Source organism: Macrosteles quadrilineatus, unplaced genomic scaffold, assembly GCF_028750875.1.
Source record: "Macrosteles quadrilineatus isolate MER2022 unplaced genomic scaffold, UCM_ALF_1.0 Scaffold_9__3_contigs__length_116548681, whole genome shotgun sequence".
NCBI lineage: Eukaryota > Metazoa > Arthropoda > Insecta > Hemiptera > Cicadellidae > Macrosteles > Macrosteles quadrilineatus.
In genome coordinates, this window is record NW_026542602.1 from 64175270 (window position 1) to 64194085 (window position 18816).

Genomic DNA, 18816 nt, shown 5'->3' on the forward strand with positions numbered 1-18816 from the left:
TATAGGTATGAGCAACCTAGGTGTATAGCAAGATGGTTAATTAAGCCTAAAGCACCAAAAGTAACAGATCTGAAGTAGACCCATGACAGCTGAATGGAAAAAGTACTCGCCTGGTAATCAGAAGTTTCCTGGTTTAGTCCTGAGAGTCTGAAGCTTTCTGTAAGTTCAAACCAGACCCAGGTGTACTTGATCAATACATGGTCCTGGATTACCCTGCTGATCTTAATCAATTACACAGCTGTATTATACAGCTGTGTAATTGATTAAGCTCAGCTGGGTAATCCTGTATTCCATTCATTCAATAATCTCCCCTCACTTATCCTGGATCTTAAAAGGCAAAGGGTTTTTTGCCCAAAGATTCTGAATCAGTCGCATAACGGATATTCACGATTCTTCTGTTGAAGGAAACATAGTTTTGAGAGGAAGGGAATGTCGCCTTATTTTGCTTTGGGAATTCAGCTTTTAGAAATTTAATTTAGATTTTTTAAAGTCTAGTAGCCGACCCTAAATTCAAAGTTTATTTCTGTTCATTCAATTTTGTATTACTAGAAGCATTATTTTTTTACATTATTAAAAAATAACATGATTGATTGGGTCACTCATAGAATGTCCTACTGTATAAATGATCTTTTCTCTTGTGTTTTTGATGATTTGATGAATCAGATGTTTAGAGAAAAAATATTTCTGCAAACTGTCTCTGCAATGTTTTTTGTGACAAACTGTTTTCAAATTATTGATTGTTGGTTTTACTTATTTTACAATCACATTAAGTGTAGTTTTTCCTACCATAAAGGATTTGCGTTTTCAGGAAATAATTTGAAACTCCCAAAAATTAGTTTTGTAATCAAGCTTTGTTGTAAATATAAATCAGCTGTGAGAATAATATTTTTTTCCAATAACTATCTCAAAATTTCTTACGTTATAAGTGGGTTACATATGGATGGTTAATTTTAATACCTGTCCGTCACTCTGTAAGCCTAAACGTACCAAAGTAACAGTTCCGAAGTAAACCTACTGTACTTACTACTGTGTATGGTGATCAACAAGTTTAAGCCCGAAGTACCAAAGTAACAGTTCTGAGAGAGTTGGCTGTTACGTCAGTCAATAGCCCTTTTCACCCCTCCCACATCATCCCTTAACCCTCTCCTTCAAAGTGTGACAAGCCAATATTACCCCCCCCTCCCTTCACCCCCCTCTCTCTCTTTCTCTCACTCTAACTCATATCCTATGGTAGTCCAGTGTGTAGCACTGAATGTAATGACTGAATTCTCATCATAGAAACTCAAACTCGTCTCGTTGCCTTTAACAACAGTGAATATTATTCTGTAGTTCAGCACATTCCAAAGACAGTTCAAACTATGAGGCAATTTAAATTTTTCATCAGTTTTTCCCCTTGGAATAAAAATTGCCATTGACATGAAAGTATTGGTGTAATAAACTTGTATCTGTCTCTATGTCCGTTCTAGAAATTCAATATAAAAAATTTTATTTCGTCAAAAAAGTCTGTTTTGTTAAAGTATTATGAACATTTTGTATATACCTACATTTCTTTCTCTTCTGCAGCCAACTTTAGTAGTTCTAAAATAAAAATTTGTGTTCTTCAAATATAGAATAAATCTAATGAAATGTTTTCAAGGAAGTATTTTAGTAAAACTCTAAATAGCTATGAGGAAATTTGTTTAGTCTGTAAGATAGCTGTGTCAGGGGTATTATAGTTTTGTCATTATAATTGATATTTTGATAGCTTGTAATATTTGTATTTTTTATTTCAATACATCTTGACAAGGTCTTATGCAATACTGTATTACACATTTAGTGTCCTTTTACCAATAAATCTCATCACTCTTGACACTACAGTTACATGATATTTTTAGACATTTAGACATGACATTTATTATAGTATCTTGTAAATTTCAAATGTGTTTTATTGGCAGTAATAAAAGTTGTATTAAAGAAAGCTACCTCCTCTATAATGAACACTGGGTGAGTTGCCCACAGATATGAAATAATTGTTGTGCCACTAACTCAATTGTGACAAAACTGCTTCCTTGCAGCCTTCCAAGCATTTTGAATGCAACTTTAGCAACTTAAACTCTCTAAGTTCTCTTTAATGCAGTGAGTAAAGTAATGAAATTATTCATCAGTGAAATAAAACAACTGTCATCAGAATTAATTATTAATATACTGGTTTTAGATTCACTGGATGGATAAATTGTTAGAATAAGTGTATATTTATGATTATTAATACTCCTTATTCAAATACTATTTTATGTAGGAACAATTTTTTTAAGCGAATAAAAAAAGGAAGATTAAACCACTGCATAGGTAGAAGATTTATTTTGTTAAACTTTTATAGGAAACTATCAGACTTTTTAAAATAAGTCTTATATTTTTACTTTATAAAAATGATTAAGGAAATATTTGTAGCTAGAGAAATAAAAATGGTTGTATTTGTAACAAATATTGTATTTGCTAAAAATTGGTAACGTAAGTTTTTTTTTTTTTTTTTTTTTTTTTGGGAGAGGAGGTAAAAAATGCTTTTGCACAGGTAGCCAGACTGTAGTGTGAGACTACCAGACTACTCACAAAAAAAACCCCTCTAAAAATGTAAAGTAATAAATAGTAATAAGACCAAGATTTAGACTGTTCCCCTTTAAAAAAAAAACCTTTAAACATTTGAACAGTGTAAATAACACATAAAAGTTTTAAAATACATAAAGCAAATGTGGGAACACATGTTAATACATGTTAACGCATACTGTACTATGGTTGTTTTTGTAAGCCAGAATTAAACTGAGTTTGCACCAATACGCTAAGGAAGGTCTGTGGGAATTATAAATAAAGCTGAACGGAAATGGGAATCAACTGAAAATGTTGTTTTATAATTCAAGTAAACTCCATTCGAGGTTCTCTTCCAGCTTGTAATTTCAAAGTTTAGTTAGACAGTGGAAGTGTTAAGATGTACTTTGATCCAACTGCTAAATGCTAACATTGTAAGTGTCTGATGGATAGGACTGTGTAATAAAAGTACCTTTAAAGGAATAAACTGTTTTAAAGGAATAATTAACTATAAATACTTTTAAATTATGCCTTTTTAATGATTGTATACCTATTGATTTGTCTTATCTTTTTCTTTGGGTTTATTGTAGTTGAAACAGGAATGCAAAAAATTGGTTGTTCCTGGGGACCGAGCTTTGCTCGGGGAACTTTATCCCTATACTCTGAGAGTATTCTTTGGTCAATGTAAATTGGTTCCAAACATATCATTTTGCGATCTTTTCTTGACATCTATTTAACTTCTATTGAAATACTTAATAATATAGTTTACTGAAATTATTAGAAAGAAGAGGTTATTTGTTTGGTTCCCCTAAACGGCCCAAACTACAGAAAATAACCAGTATTTTTCACGCTGAGTTCAAAAATGCTATCAGCAGTAAACAAATCTTCTCACCTTCCTTCCTTTTTAAGTATTAGTCACTGCAAGAACTTGGGCTTGCTCCGAAACTACAACCAGAACCTTTAATTTACACTTCATTTTTAAAATGTAATAAATTACAATTTTATTTTTCAGGACTCTTTCCGACCAAAAACAATTACATTTTTTGATTTAGCAAGAAGAACTCAGTAAGGAGACACCAAAAAAACAGGTTGGGTGGACTCTTTCATTATTGCGCTCATGTTCACTCATCCCGTTACGCGCAGAATAAGCGTACTACTAGTTTTATTAGGATTATATTCCAATAAACTAAAAGTATAATCAGAAGAAATTAATTCATTTACTTTGCCAGAGTAGATATAATTTATAAAGTCACCAGTGCACAAATTGTACATTTTAATATGGTTCAATTCTGAGGCAAAAGGAATAATAGAATACCCTTTTAATTTTCACAGATTATGTTTGTTTGAGATAGTTATGAGTTATTAGGTGAATAAAACTAATAATTTGACAAATGATTGTGAATAACGAACATTTGTCACTCCGCCAGATCATAAGCTTTACAATGAAACCTCAATCCTAAAAATCGGTTAAGTAAGACTACTGAAGAAAGGATGTAACAGAGAAAATGCTTATTGTATTAAGTATATTGATATACCATAATATTTAGACATCTCGTAAATATTTAACTTGTGCTTTAAAAACAAAATCTCACTAAAGTAGTGTTTGAAGCAACTAAACTTGAAACTTTTTTTATTCAATAAAATTATTCAGTTAATAAAATACAAGAATTATCTATGAAAAATAGATATCTATTAATAGTTTATTGTATCAATCATAATTTTAAAGGAAATTGCAGAGTTTTGCGGGAGTAACCACAAAGTACCAGCACATTATTGGTTCATCCAATATGCCAAACCACAGACCAACTGCTGCTGAAGTTTGAATCATGGAATCTGACCAGTTGTTAGCTACTGTTTGGATTTAAGATATTGATTTATCAAATTTTGTTTCATCAAATACAAAAGCAATAATTTATTAGAGAAATACCTCTTGGATGTAGCGTCTCCAACCTATTGAAAGTGAAATTTTCAATAAATATCTCTACACATACTAATCATTATATTCAGCAAAGTTTGTGGTTCAGTTGTTACTATGACAAACTACAAGATCAGCACTCATTCATGGGTTCGTACTTAGGTACAGTCGGTACATGTCATTAGTGCAGTAGTTCTCGATGTTCATTTTATGTACTGCATCTGAACTAGCCAAAGACAAAAGAGTACCGGTACTTTTATGTCTGTGGTATGGTACAAACAAAGTCCATATGGACAAGTAAATAACAAGTTTAAATCATATGGAAATCAATAAATATCCCCCGCTGCGGCCAACCTGCAGGCTAAGCGAATTTCTATTTACTTCATTAGTTTTTACTGACATATTTTATTACACTCCGTTCACAAAATTTAGGCAGTTTTAGGGGAAGAAAATCGATCTCCTCCACTTACCTACCTTTAAAACAATAACTAAACAGCTGGAGGATCTCCTAAATGTCAATCAGCTGCAATTTACATTAAAGCAAAAATGTTGTGGGGGATTCCCCTCGAACTGCCTACATTTTGCTAACAGACCATAGAAATGTCAGATGTATTCACTATTTGAATGACATTTAGGTTTAACAAGTACTTTAGTTTACTGCTACAGGGAAGGTATGAGTTTTTTATTGAAATATTGAGATTTTATTAGAAAATAAATGAATTTGTTAGATCTGATCAAAATATATCCATAAACAAGCAAACTACAACAGTTTACTTAAATTCTACATAAGAATAACGTAGATATTGCAAATTGAGAGTTTTTTGGAATCTCTACTGAATGGTTTAGTAAGAAATTGAGAAAATTTATTTTTTGATGGCCAAAATTGAGAACAAAATGTCACCCCATAAACCCCCTATAACTCCCGGTTATCATACGTTTATTTTGCTACTGTGCAATAAGTCTTTCAAATAAAGAAAGGTTAACACATTTGTACCAATTTTCAGTCTGAAAAACTGTGAATAACAGTTTATTAACTCCTTAACATGGCTTTGACTTTTACTTTGCTAAAAGACCACTTTAATTCTTATGCATTTAAATAATACATGTTTCAAATGTTCTTTTTTTACAGTAGTAATTATGTAGTGTTGTTGTTTTGATAGAAAGAACGGAAAAAGGTTGACGTTGTCTTACTAATATTGGGTGAATATGTCATTGAAATATTTAATAGTATGTAATAAATTGTCTGTGGTATCACATTAGGGTATATCATTGACCAAGTATTTTTTTTCTCTGGGGCATCAAAATATTCACTAAAAGACTAAACATCAAATTTTTTATCCTATAAAGTAAAAAAAAAACATTATCTTTTGTAGTTATCACATTGTTGTTAGCTTGACGAAATACAATAGTTTCTTATGTACTAATAAGAGCTATTCGTTAAAAATCAAATCAAATGCCAATGACGAAACAATTAAAGTAACAGAACTAGATAGGCTTTACAGTGTACATGTCAGTCAATAGACTCTCTCCCTTTACCCCCCCCCCCCCCCCTTTTAACTACCCCCCCCCCCACCACCAACACAAAACCCTTCAATGTGTGAAGCAATATTACATTCTCTGTCTCATTCCAGTGTAGATTTTCAAGATAAATTCACACAACCCAATTCCTTTTTTTTAGAATAATTGTTAGGTTTTTTAATAGTTAAAGAACATTTTATTGTACCAGTAATGGGTGAGTGGGTGACACTATAAAACTTCATTCAGAATTTTAAAACAGTTTAACCAATGTCTGGATTCGATAATATGTTAATTCTATAAATAATATAGGAACAACACAAGTGTTTGGACTGTCCTCTTACAAATAGCGTAAACTATTTTGTTAAAACACTAAAAATCTAATAAAAAATCTTAATATTGTGAAGGAGTGCAGTGTTATTCTGGAAGTGTTTAAAAGTATCCCTTATGTATGATGAGACTTAAAAAAAAATGGAATAGCCTAGTATACTTTAAATTGAACTCCATAAGAATCTATGACTTTTAAAAGTCGTTTACTTCTCATGAAAAAAAAAATTAATACTCTTAAAATAACTATAATAATGGTACAATACCTCGTCAAGTAGTCCAAATGTTGATTGAGGTTAGCAACCTACATGTTTCGCCGTAAATACGGCATCGTCAGGGTTACAAAAACAATTTATTAATAATACTCTTAAAATAATCAAAAACAACAGGATTTGGATAAGGATATGTTGGCTTTTTCATCTAAATGTTTTGTTAGGAGGCTAGATGATGGGTAAGGGGTAAAATATCCACAAGAGAGGAAAGGGATGGGTCAAAGTTCACCATCTGCTCAGCTGAATAATTGCAATGAACCTCGTAATGTGATTCAACTTTATATTGATTGTTGACTTGCGTTCAACCTAAATGTTAGTTTATTTACTAAAATATTCTTTCATATTTATCAAGGAAACAGTACAAAACTAAATAAAATGTTTATTCACAGTTTTATGTAAGCTGTTTTTTTTTCTGTAAAAGAGAAAGTAGAGTGTGTATTATTTTTGAATTTATTTATTTTTTAATTTGGTTATCACAATAGATTTATAAAAATATAAGCTCACTATATGTAATATTAATTTTATCTAAGAAAATGGTGCAACTTTAGAGTAACAATCCAACAAAAAATAAAGGTACAGTAGAGGAACCTCAATAACATAACAAGCGTAATTTTCAAACCCTCTTGAATTGATTTCACCCCTAATCCCATGTTATTTCAAACCTCAATAGTACCTAAGTCAACCTTGATAACAAGTCTTGTTTAGTAATCCCCATGAGAGTCTTGTTATCGAGGTTCAAATTTAGTTGCCTCATATTTGGCAACTCAAAAATTATAAAAAAGGTAAATTAATTATAACTAGGGGACCATAACAGCAATTATTGCTGGTTATGTTTACAAATTGAAATGAAATACACACTTTTTTACAAATTTAGTCTTGGTCTTCTCCTAACACAATTAATTATGCACATTTCAACACTACATTACCATTCTAACCTAAATCAAAACTCTAAAATCAATAAACAAACAAATGAGAAATGTTTACATCAGCTGGTATATTTAAAACAGCTTATAGAAACACTGTAGCAGTACTTCCATTAGAAAAATTCCTGGATTTCTGATGGCCCGTGGGGCATAGCCAAGGCGTAATAGAGCAGGGTTAATTTTTGACACTTCTGATATTTTTCCCACCGTCCTTGGACCTTAAGCTTTAATATGAATCCTCAACAGCCATATACCTTTTTCTTCGCTTGAGATATTTTTTGGGGACTAATTCGCTTACAGGATTAAATATATAGATAGAAGATAGATAAGTTCTTGAACCTGGAGTACCTATCACCAAGCTCTAAAAGATATTGACAAAACAAATTAGTACCAAAAGCGGCTTCAAAAGCACTAAATTTTCTTTCTTATGAAATGGCGACCATACAAATGTAGGTATATCTTTGTTCAAAACTACCAGGCAAAGTATAATGTCGTAGAAATGGGAAACAGAACAGTAATTGTAGTGGTGGTAATTAATTCAACACTTGAACATTTCTATCTACTTAATCCTATTTAATTCTCGTTATACTGAATCCAAGTTCAGTGTTTGACCTGGAGTCAATTAAGGCTTGCCACTTGTTGAACTGAAGTTCTATTGATTAGATCATTAAAAAGTTTCCTTATTAAAATCCCGGTTTCCAAGAGAATAGCATTTCTCATTACACATTCTTTTGTGATACAGTGAAACTGTTTGACGGAGAATTTTACTGGAGGAATAGTTATACAACAATTCATTTAAATGTTTTGATATTTAATGTGTTTTTAAATTGAATTAGAGGAAAGAGGAGGATTTTTTTCAAGTTAAAAAATTGTCTTCAACTGTTTTATTCAAACTGTGGTACCACTACTATCTGCTGCCAGTCCATTTCCTATTATATTATTAAATTATATAGGATGTACATCCATAGCTTAAATGATACCCATAGGTTTATATGATTAACCCTCTTATTTCGATTCTTTATTAAGTAACGTAATTTTTAGATTAATTTAACTATGCATAACTTACTCTTGTATTTTTTAACCTCAACAACACAAATTAGATTTTAACCAAACGACGTTCGGGTAAATATATTTTAAGGGTAGGTTTAAAGTTAAGCAACATATCTGATCGGAGGTGCAACTAGAGTGATTATTTTTTACTATTGATACATTCTATCTCCGATATAAAAGTTGTTGCCAGTTTTTTTTTCAAAATCATCGTGCTGATCTAAATTAAAACGTGTATGGTGAAATTACCTGCTGTCAAGTGATCCTTTTGACCTTGAAAGGCGACCGGTTTCGATCCTCACGGGATCATCTTCAGGCGGACGTCGTCATCGTCTTTTCGTTCTTGCGAACACGTCGTTTTTTAAAAAACATTGAGTAGGTTAAAAACAGGTTAAAAACTAAATTAAAAACAGATGTGATGATCTATATATTACCATTGAGTATACGTGTATACTCTATGATATTACTTATTCCTGTCGAATACACAAACTTGTTTACCAAGTCAAAGTAATGGGATGACTTATTGTGAGCTATAGCAACTGTCATCATCAACTTGGTTAGCAACAAAAAATTAAATAGAAAATAGAATAGACACTAGCTAATTTTGTGACTGCCTCACACAACTATATGTTCTTTTTTAATAAAAAGTAGGTGACAGCTGTTCTATATAAATGGGATGTATACTTTAGTATCCAATAGTCAATGGTAAAATGTAGTGAGATGCATTGTGAAGCTTTGTTACTGGCTTGGCTTAGATCAGCTGTTTGTTTCACCAGAACTATTTATTGAAAGCACACTGATAAATAACAGCTGGGTCAAATTTAGAACCATCAGAAACCATCAATCTTCTCAGGATTGAACCTTGAACCTCCTATATACATTGTGATTAGAAGGCAAGCAGTAACCAGCTACCCACCTACAATAGTCCACCTCTGCCCAAATCTTCCATCACCTATGCCGAAGACTCCTCATGAATTCACTTCAATAATTATTTTTATGAGACAATGGACACAAATAACGTATATTTTTTTAAAACAGAATAGCATCCTGCTGGCACTCCCCGTCCCCCCGCACCTCTAGATGATCTTACAAGCAGATGATTTACTACTGTAATTAACTTTATTATGAACATTACAGGTGCGGGATGCAGGCAGGCCCCCCCACCTGGCGCCAGAGCAGTGTAGCACCTCGCCGGCCCCCCCTCCCCCCGCCAGTCCCTCTAGATGACCCGATAGCTCGCAACAAGGTTTCCACCCGCTGTTTCTGGAACGCCTGCAAAGCTCTATCCTTCGGTCTCCTGCTCATGATGATTGGAGCAGCCATGGCAACCATAGGTCAGTCACAAAAATGATCAAGATGTAAACTTACATCTTTCAGCCAATACATATCTTGTGCTTTATCACATCACCTGATTACCACAATTGCTCGCAAACAGCTTTTAATATGAAGCTATGAGAAAGAAATACGGATACTAAATTTAAAAGAATGAAATATAATTTGCTTTTATTGTGAAATCAAAGTAAATCATAATGCAATGAGAGAACGTAGGGATATTAGTGTGGCTCTAAATCTTTTAAGCCATGGATTAGTAACGATATATCTGCAACGCAAGGGTGGAACTTTAAGCATTTGAAACTAGCTGTATCTTTGTGATTTAAAAATATTGTGGTTTGATTATGATACACTCTTTAGGAAAGCTAATAATGTAATGTAGTTGGTTCATTAATAATATTAAAACTAGTTAAATGTTATACCCAAATATTTAAATTATAAATAACCTTTGACTATATCCAATAGTCAATTATATAACTAGATCGCCCAATATGACCCTAAATGACAAGTTTAATCGGAAATTTTGTAATTTCTCACTCTATATCAATATGTTTCTATATGGAGAGAATTTTTTTTCCAAAATATTAGAGTTTGAGGTTTAGGTGGAAATATCCATATTGGGGGCCCCCTGAACAAAAAAAGTGGTTTTTGAAGTCATATCTGTGTGTGTGTGGATGTGTACAGAGTAACAGACTACACCTGTAGTCCGATTTTGATGACATTTGGTATGTACAGAAGTCGATGGCAATGAATTTCAGTTTTATTATATACATTTTTTTTTGCTTACATTATATAAGACAGTTCAATCTTATTTCTTTGCAAAATCACACTGGTGTACTAGTATGATTTATATAAACCCTACTGCATTCTTGTTTCTATTAAAATGGTTGCTAAAAACTAAAAAATTAAACAATTGAAATTTGAACATTTTTTTTACAGCCTTTACAATCCACAGTGAATTTCAGGCCAAGTCTTTCAATATACAAGGTTTTCTACGAGTAGTATTTTTGTAGCGGTAAACAGAATCATTTTAATTTTACTCCTATAAACACTACCACACTTTAAAAATTATATTTTTAAAGAGCTTGTTTAAGAGTGTGATACAACTGTTCTGTGGTTGCGCAGGTTACTACGCAGATCAGCTGTCAGCAGTGCCGGATGTTCGGTCCAACACCACTGTCGCTCTCAAGAGCCGAGGGTTTCATCTACACAACCTGTCATACGCTGGACCCATTGTCATGGGTGTCGGAGGTGAGTGACGTGTCACGTGCAGACCGCAGACGACACACATGTACAGTAAACCACACAGAATGTGGCTATAGGTCTATCAGAGGACTTTGCTTCAAATGAGTACTATTACGTAAAAGGTTATTACACCACACTACACTATTTTGACGAACTTCCCACGCAAGGATTTAGTCCAGAAAACAGCTGTTTGCCGCCAGCTTAATCAAATGGGGTTTCATTGCGTACTGGTACTGTAATGAGTTTTACCGGACACCAATCAGCTGATTATACTGTATTTGGGTGGCAATGAGTGGTTATAAACAAAAACATAACCTCTCTTAGTGGTTATCGACTAGTGATTGTTAGTCCTTTAGTTGGTGGTGATATGTAATGATTTGTACAGATTTAGTAGTATGGCGTAAACTATCGTACGTAACTCGTCCAAAATGTGTTTACCGGACTCGTATGGTAATCCCGTACTCGACTTCGTCTCGCTCGGGCACAACCACTCTCGTCCGGTAAACACTTATTTTCAGGACTAGTAACGTAATATACTATTACAACATAAAAATATTTGTGGGAACATTCCCCCTTGGTCATCTATAACAGGAGTTACAGTATATTTTTTGTATCGGGGAAAGGTTGTATGGTTGCCATTTCAGATTAAAGTATTAAACAGTATTAAGTATTAAGTTACAGTGGAGAGTATAGGCCATTAATGTTGGGGCTATATTCAACAAACCGAGATTCAAACCGTACGTTCAGGATTGGTTTTATCTAGGGCTAATATAGAATATGGGCCCATTTAATAAGAAATATAATTTTTTAACTATGTACATGAACGATATTGTGTATTACAGTTGACTTTAGGAAACAAGGGTAGAAATGCCATCTGTATAAACAAGCTATAGCCAAATTTTGATTCACACTGTCAGTGGAGCCAACTAACTACATTTACGTTTAAATGGCTACAAATTAAATATTAAAATGATTAAATAACAAACTTGTTCACAGGGTTCATAGTGGTGGCAGCTTGTGTGATGACATTCGAGGCAAGAGACAGTGCAGCCAAGGTTGTTCCTACAAGACTGAAGTACTCAACGACAGCAGGACATCCTCATAGGCACAGCAAGCTGAGTCCCGCCATGTCCAGCAAGTTCCACTCCTCGGTGCGCACTGACAGCCGGCGCAGCACCACCAAGTGGGAGCAGTCGCAAGTGTTCAGAGCAGCAGCCACCTCCCCAGGCGCCAACGAGGCTCTCAACAGACGAGCACTCACGGCCGCCTTCATCCAGTTCTCCAAGAACCTGCAGGCTCAGCAGAGCGGACCTTTACAAGCCACAATCAGCAAAAGTCCCTCAGCGCCGAATCTTGCTGACACAAAACTCCCTACACCCAGCATCTCGCCCTTCATGAAGTCTCATGTTTCTCCTCGTCAAAGACAGAAAAGAAGTAGAAATTCATTACGCCCCTCAGGCAGCGGATGCACACTTTTGAACCCCCATGCTCTGCTGCAACGACAAGCTCTGTCCATGGATAACCCTGACTACAACCCTTATTTCTCACCCCCTCGCTCACAACAGCTCAGTAGGCAGCACAGTGGTAGAGGCAGTAAAGAGTCCATAGAGGTGGAGATGACTGCAATGTGTCAAGCGCACGGGTCACAGGCCTCAATGGCTATGGACCTTCATCTCCCGAATGATTGCCCTGTCACACTGAGAGTTAGGGACAGAACAAAAAGATCTGATACAGCTACTAGACACGCATTTGTCAGACAATCACAAATAATCATAGATGACGATGATTTGGAAAGAAGAGAAACTCACTCGTGTAGTCCAAGACTTCCTGGTCATCATTCGAGAGCTTACGATGAAATAACTCCTTACTCCAGATCAACACCTCACAGTAGAAGAGAATCCCTAACAAAACCTCCTGGTATGCGACCAAATGTAGAAGACTATCCTCGATCGAGATCCAACACAGGAGACTCACGGAGAAGCTCTATATCTAAAAACGAGTCTCGCAGAAGCTCTATCTCAAAGAAACGATACTCTAGAGCAAACACAGAGGAGAGAAGAAGAAGAGGCTCCACCACATCTGACAAAAGATCTCTCAACGTCTCTCGCTCCAGCTCTTATGAGAAACAGAGACCCTTGGAAGGCCAATCTTCGTTTTGCTCTGTGAAATCGGATGCTCCTTATGAGTCTGGAAGTGAGACAAACGCTGAGGAGTTTGATAGAAAGTCTGACACATACATAGTTATAGAAGAAGTTGATGTTCAACTCCCCATAGTGTCATGTTCAGGGGAAGATGAGATAGAAAACAAACCTGGCGGAATTGAGAAGTCAGATGAAACAACTTGACACGAGTAGAGAGATTTGTTGGTTTTTCAAACTCCTTTGACAAGGGAGAAATATTAGGGCTTTGCCTCCATGAGGATGACATGTTCTTGAAGAAGTTGGTAGTACTGTCAAGAGTTGGAAAATGGTCAAATAGAATTTAGAATATGGAGTATGAGTGAGTATCTAGTATCTGGTAGGTTTTATTTTACATTTTCAAATGTCTTTAAATTTAGAATTCCGTCCTAAATCTCTTATATCACAATTATTAACTTTTTGATAATGATTCTGCTGAATATATAGTTCAATTTTGAAAAAAATATAGGTAACGGCTTGAATATTAAATACTAATTCCAAGTTAAACTTACAATTATTGAAACATTGTATAAAAGATTTAGAATTTTCAAAACAGTGTTATTGATCTACAAATTATTATACACATTTAGTTTCTGGTTTGTAAGGACTAAATGAGTTATACTGTATCTGCATTTATTAAAACTATTTTTACAGAAGGAAAGTATACTGTTCACATGTTTTTAACACGTTCCCTACCAACTGTCACACTCCTCTTTAACAGAGGGATGATTATAGTTGGTAGTTAATGTGTTAAACAATAAAAACATTCAAGTGCTCAAAGTTTTAATTTGACAGTGCAGTAGCTTTTTAAAATCTACGTTTAGATTAATTGACGAGGAAAAACTAAAGATGTTGTCTGAATTGATTAGTTAACTATTAACTGTAGCCAAAGTCAATGTGAAACTAGTTTTACTGGTATAGCTATAGTTAAACTGGAAGAAACTGTGAATGACGTCCAAGTCACAGTTATAATTTTTTTGTGACCATTTAAAGTCAGACAATAAATAATTCAAATAATAATTCTTGTTGACCTTGACAAGTAAAAACAGTATCTTAAGATCTTCGTTTAACATTATAAAACTTGCTGAATTTAAGACATTTTTTATTTTACAACATCACAAAACGTATTAGGAGTTGTAGAGTGTTATCCGCGTACAAATCAGGAAAGATTAACTGCACCAAACTGTACTAGCTCGAGATAGGAGTAGAGTAGAAGTAGGTTTGTCTTCGTACTAGGAGGTTAGACCATCAGCTTACCGATCGACTGTAATTGTCGATTTACGATCATTGTTACATATTTTGTCACTTCAGTAACTGTTAGAACTCATAATCGCATAAGTTATATGTCGTCGCACAACAAGTTACCGGTACCCACTACTGATCAGGGTATTATTTTAAAAGTTCTAAATATTACATAGATACTATATGTCCATGATTAAATATGTACCTAACTGTAAAGTGAATTCTCTATTTATCTATGATATTAATTTTTTACTAAGACTATAACTAAAATACACAACACATTTTAAATGAGTAAAAGCATTGACTATTGGATAATTATCTTGTGAAATAAAAATAATGTATCACTCAAAGCGGAACAGTAGATAGGTGAAATATATTCCTTTAAAAATCTAATAAAACAAAAGTAAAGTAACTAAAAATATTAACATGTGTATTTCCTTAGTGTATTAAAAAAAAACATTTAAATAATACAAATCACAAACAATAAATAACTCAAACAATAATAACCAACACATGAAATATCTATTTGTGTTTTAAGAGCGCAAAGTACGTCATTGCCGCTCCAAAATTGTAAATGGCCGCTAGAAGCTTTAGCCGATGCCAGCTGCCTTACATTTCGAGAACGGCCAAGACTATATTTGCGCTCTTAATACACAAATAGCTATTTTAAATTATCTTCATAATTGTTCAAATAAGTTACTTATTTTGTTAACTTTGACTTGACAAGTAGGTTTTCAAGAAGCTTGTCTTACCATAAGAAATTTAATAGACTGAAACCCGATATAAAAATGTATAATATCTATAAGCTGTATTATAGTAAAAAATTTTCAGATTTTTTCAATTTTTCATTGAGCTACCAATTGATAAACAATTTCATCTAGGTCAGCATTATACAGGGTGACAATTAAGTCTTAAGGCGACTTTATAGCTTTTAAATAAAAAGAGATATCACTACCAAATTTGGCATATCATTACTGGTAATAGTAAGCTACTTTTTTGTGTACATGGTGATCGGATGTCATCACACTATGTTTATGGGAGACGGCCCTTAGGGATTAAGTTTAAAATCTTAACAGGTAAGCATAGGTTGATTTGTACATCAAATTAAAGATCTTGTTTAACTAAAAACAATCCCACAAACTGGACCTCAAATGACAATTGATTCAAAAATGACAGTTGTTTAAAAATTCGTTAAATTTGCAATGCTATTATACGCTACCTACTCGGGGGGGGGGGGGTCCGCAGACGGAAGAAAATTATAAACTTTAGCATAGGTCGATATGCACATCAAACTAAAGGTCTTTATCAGTAGAATACAATGCCGCACATTTGAGCTCAACTACTGAGTCAAAAAATGACAGCCCTTTGAAGATTAAATTGGCAGATTCAAGAAATCTTTGAACGGCTGCCATTTTTGACACAGTTCCATTTTAGGTTTGCAGCATTGCTTTTAGTTTAACAAGAACTTTAATTTGATGTACATATAAACCTGTGCTTACCATTAAAATTTTAAACCTACTCCCTAAGGGCCGTCCCCCATAGGTGACATCCGATCACCATATACACAAAAAAAGTAGCTTAATATTACCAGTAATTATATGCCAAATTTGGTTGTGATATCTCTTTTTGTTTTTAAGTTATAAAGTCGTCTGTACATATTGACTATACCTGTTTGGACCTGCATAAATGTAAACAATTTGTAAAAAACAAATCTCAATCCTATGAATTAAGTTATATTTTAAAACAATAAACGTATAAAAAAATATTTTTTCTTTCATGCATAGTTGTCTTTTTATTAAAAATGGATAATGGATATTTCTACCACAGAAAAATAAATACAGTCTTCCAGAATTTTAGATCCGCGAACTTAGTTTTACAGTAGGCCTACTAATAATGATTAACTTCATAACTAAAACGGGGACTAATTCATTTAGTAATAAATAATCATTAAACATTTTCTATTAACTTCAGGAGTGATTAATTTATTAATAATTTAAAATAAACTCATACATAACATCCAGAATTGAATAGTATACTGAAGTAATCTTTTACTGTAGAGTTGTAGAGTGTACAGCATAGTTCCACTAGGCAAGGCCTTCTTCAAGGTTGCATTTGGTCCAAGTCCAGTTTTGTTGGCAATTAAAAAGTTTAAATAGAATGTTTTTGGAAATAAGGCTTACCTGAATTAAAAACAGTTCACACTGAAACAATAAAAACTAACAACTTAACACCATACTAACAAAGACCACATAAGAGCATTTTAAACGAAGGAATGTTTGAGTTATGAAGAGGCTACTATCCGAACTCAAACCTTACTTGGTTAAATATACTCTTGGTGAATTGCCCTTGTTCTCAACGTTAAATCCTTAAAATATGTTAACAGTTTTTCTAAACGATTGTAAACATATTTCAAAGTTTTACAATGATGTTAAACACTCTGGCGTTTATAGTTCCAAAATCCTGTGTTTATTTTTGAATTCATAATTGCCAACAAAACGTAGATTGACTTGAACCACGTGGCCTCGCCTCACAATCACGCTCACACTGTTACACAACCAATAAGTGTTTAACTGTGATATAACTGTTGATGTTTATATGTTTTGTATATGTACATTTTACTGTTGTGCCAATAAAATATATTGAAACACATTCAGCGGGTTGGTTTATTATCATCATTGTGAGATGGTGACGCCACCTAGGTGTGTATTTAAACCCACATATGCGAGAAGGATGAGTGTAGAATGTGAGATCTGTGTAGTTTTGTTACAGACTAAGATCAGCTGTTTCATTAGTCAGGATTATTAATTTAATGGTGCGCTCTACCTGTCCGCCACACGCTCATGCAAGGGTTTAGGATCTCCGTCATTGGCGGCTCAGTTCTTAACCGATTGAAAATATGTTAATAGTTTATTCAATTATTATTTTTGTAGGCTTGCATCGTTTATTTTTTTGTATTAGTAAAATTTTAAGTGGGAAATGAATAGTAAATACATATACATATATAAGCTTTTTTATAGCATTTTACACATATAAATGAATTTTTAGAAGAAAATTAAAACTATAGAGTCATAAGTTTTAATCTAAGGAGTAAGAAACACCCTTCAGATGAAAAAAAAAACTTAAAAAGTAAATTTAGAGGACGTAAACGTCTGCAAGCGCTTCTCGCGGCGCTGTTCAATGGCGCAACATAGCTACTGAAGCCCGAGCTGAGGTAGAGTGCACCCTTAAAGCCCAATGATTGAGGGACAGTTGGGTCCAGTTTCAAAACATCAAAAAGTTACAACATTTTCTCAAGATCTAACCAGCAACAAAGCTAAATTTGCATCTGAGAAGAAAATAGAAATTTAAAAGTTCACTATTAAAATCAGAAATGTTGTTTTGTTTTTCCAAAAGGGTACAGTAACAACCCATGGTTACCTTCAACAATTTTTTAATTTCCAGTATATTTTTCAATAGCTTTTATTAGCTAGAAAATAAGTTATTTTATTTACTGAATTATATAGTTTACATGTACCTATTCATATGACCAACTATGTAAACTAAAAATATATGCTAAGAATTTATTTTAGTTAGTACAGAAAACTATATATTAGTTCTGTTACCTAGTCAGAATTATCTATACTTAGAAAAGTGGTACACATTCAATCATATGATTTCAGTATCTGAAAATAAAAAACATTTGTATATTATGGCTTTACTAACCTACAAATTATTATTTTACTTACTAACTTGCATTTTCGGATATTGTCTTTGTTTATCAGATCAAGTAAGTAATAATTAACGTAGGGTAATAATAATTCTTGTTTAACAAAAGCTATCTTTTTGTAGCTTTGGATGTATTGGATATTACTATAATTAGTGTAGCGACATACAACCGAATGGTGTTGAAGGTTAGATCTGCGAGGATCAAACTGTTAACTGGAGGATCAAAGTTGTTACTGCAGTGAGAATGAGGAGGGGTGAGGCAAAATGGCAGGCTACTCGGCCATGATGCATTTGACTTTGAAGCTTGTATTGTATGGCTTGCAAAAATCAGTCTTACTTTTCAGCCTGCCCTTGTAGTTCAATTATTGTATTTGGAATTTGTTAATTCTATTTAAATCATTATTAACATTTATTATTAGCTTAAAACTCTGACTAACTCACAGTACAGTAATATTTTTTTTTAGACTGGAGGAAGTTATTCGTTTGCAAATCAAGATCAAAATGAGTTTTTAAACAAATTATACACTTCAATAAAAGAAGCAAAGATCAGTGGTGAT

At 33.4% G+C, this 18816-nt stretch overlaps 1 protein-coding gene across 1 annotated transcript; it reads left to right on the plus strand.

The window, feature by feature from the left end:
* The first annotated feature begins 1972 nt into the window (after positions 1-1972).
* Positions 1973-14821, plus strand: LOC129003508 (uncharacterized). Its single transcript, XM_054431803.1, has 4 exons — positions 1973-1983; positions 9696-9892; positions 11016-11141; positions 12132-14821. Exons 1-4 carry the CDS (start codon positions 1973-1975, stop codon positions 13478-13480), a joined length of 1683 nt encoding a protein of 560 aa, XP_054287778.1. The 3' UTR covers positions 13481-14821.
* The last annotated feature ends 3995 nt before the right edge of the window (positions 14822-18816 follow it).

Excerpts from the sequence above, each read along its gene's own strand:
- LOC129003508 (XM_054431803.1), top strand. Across the intron at positions 9,893-11,015 it reads AGCAGCCATGGCAACCATAG|GTTACTACGCAGATCAGCTG; the intron begins GTCAGTCACAAA and ends GTGGTTGCGCAG. Across the intron at positions 11,142-12,131 it reads CATTGTCATGGGTGTCGGAG|GGTTCATAGTGGTGGCAGCT; the intron begins GTGAGTGACGTG and ends ACTTGTTCACAG.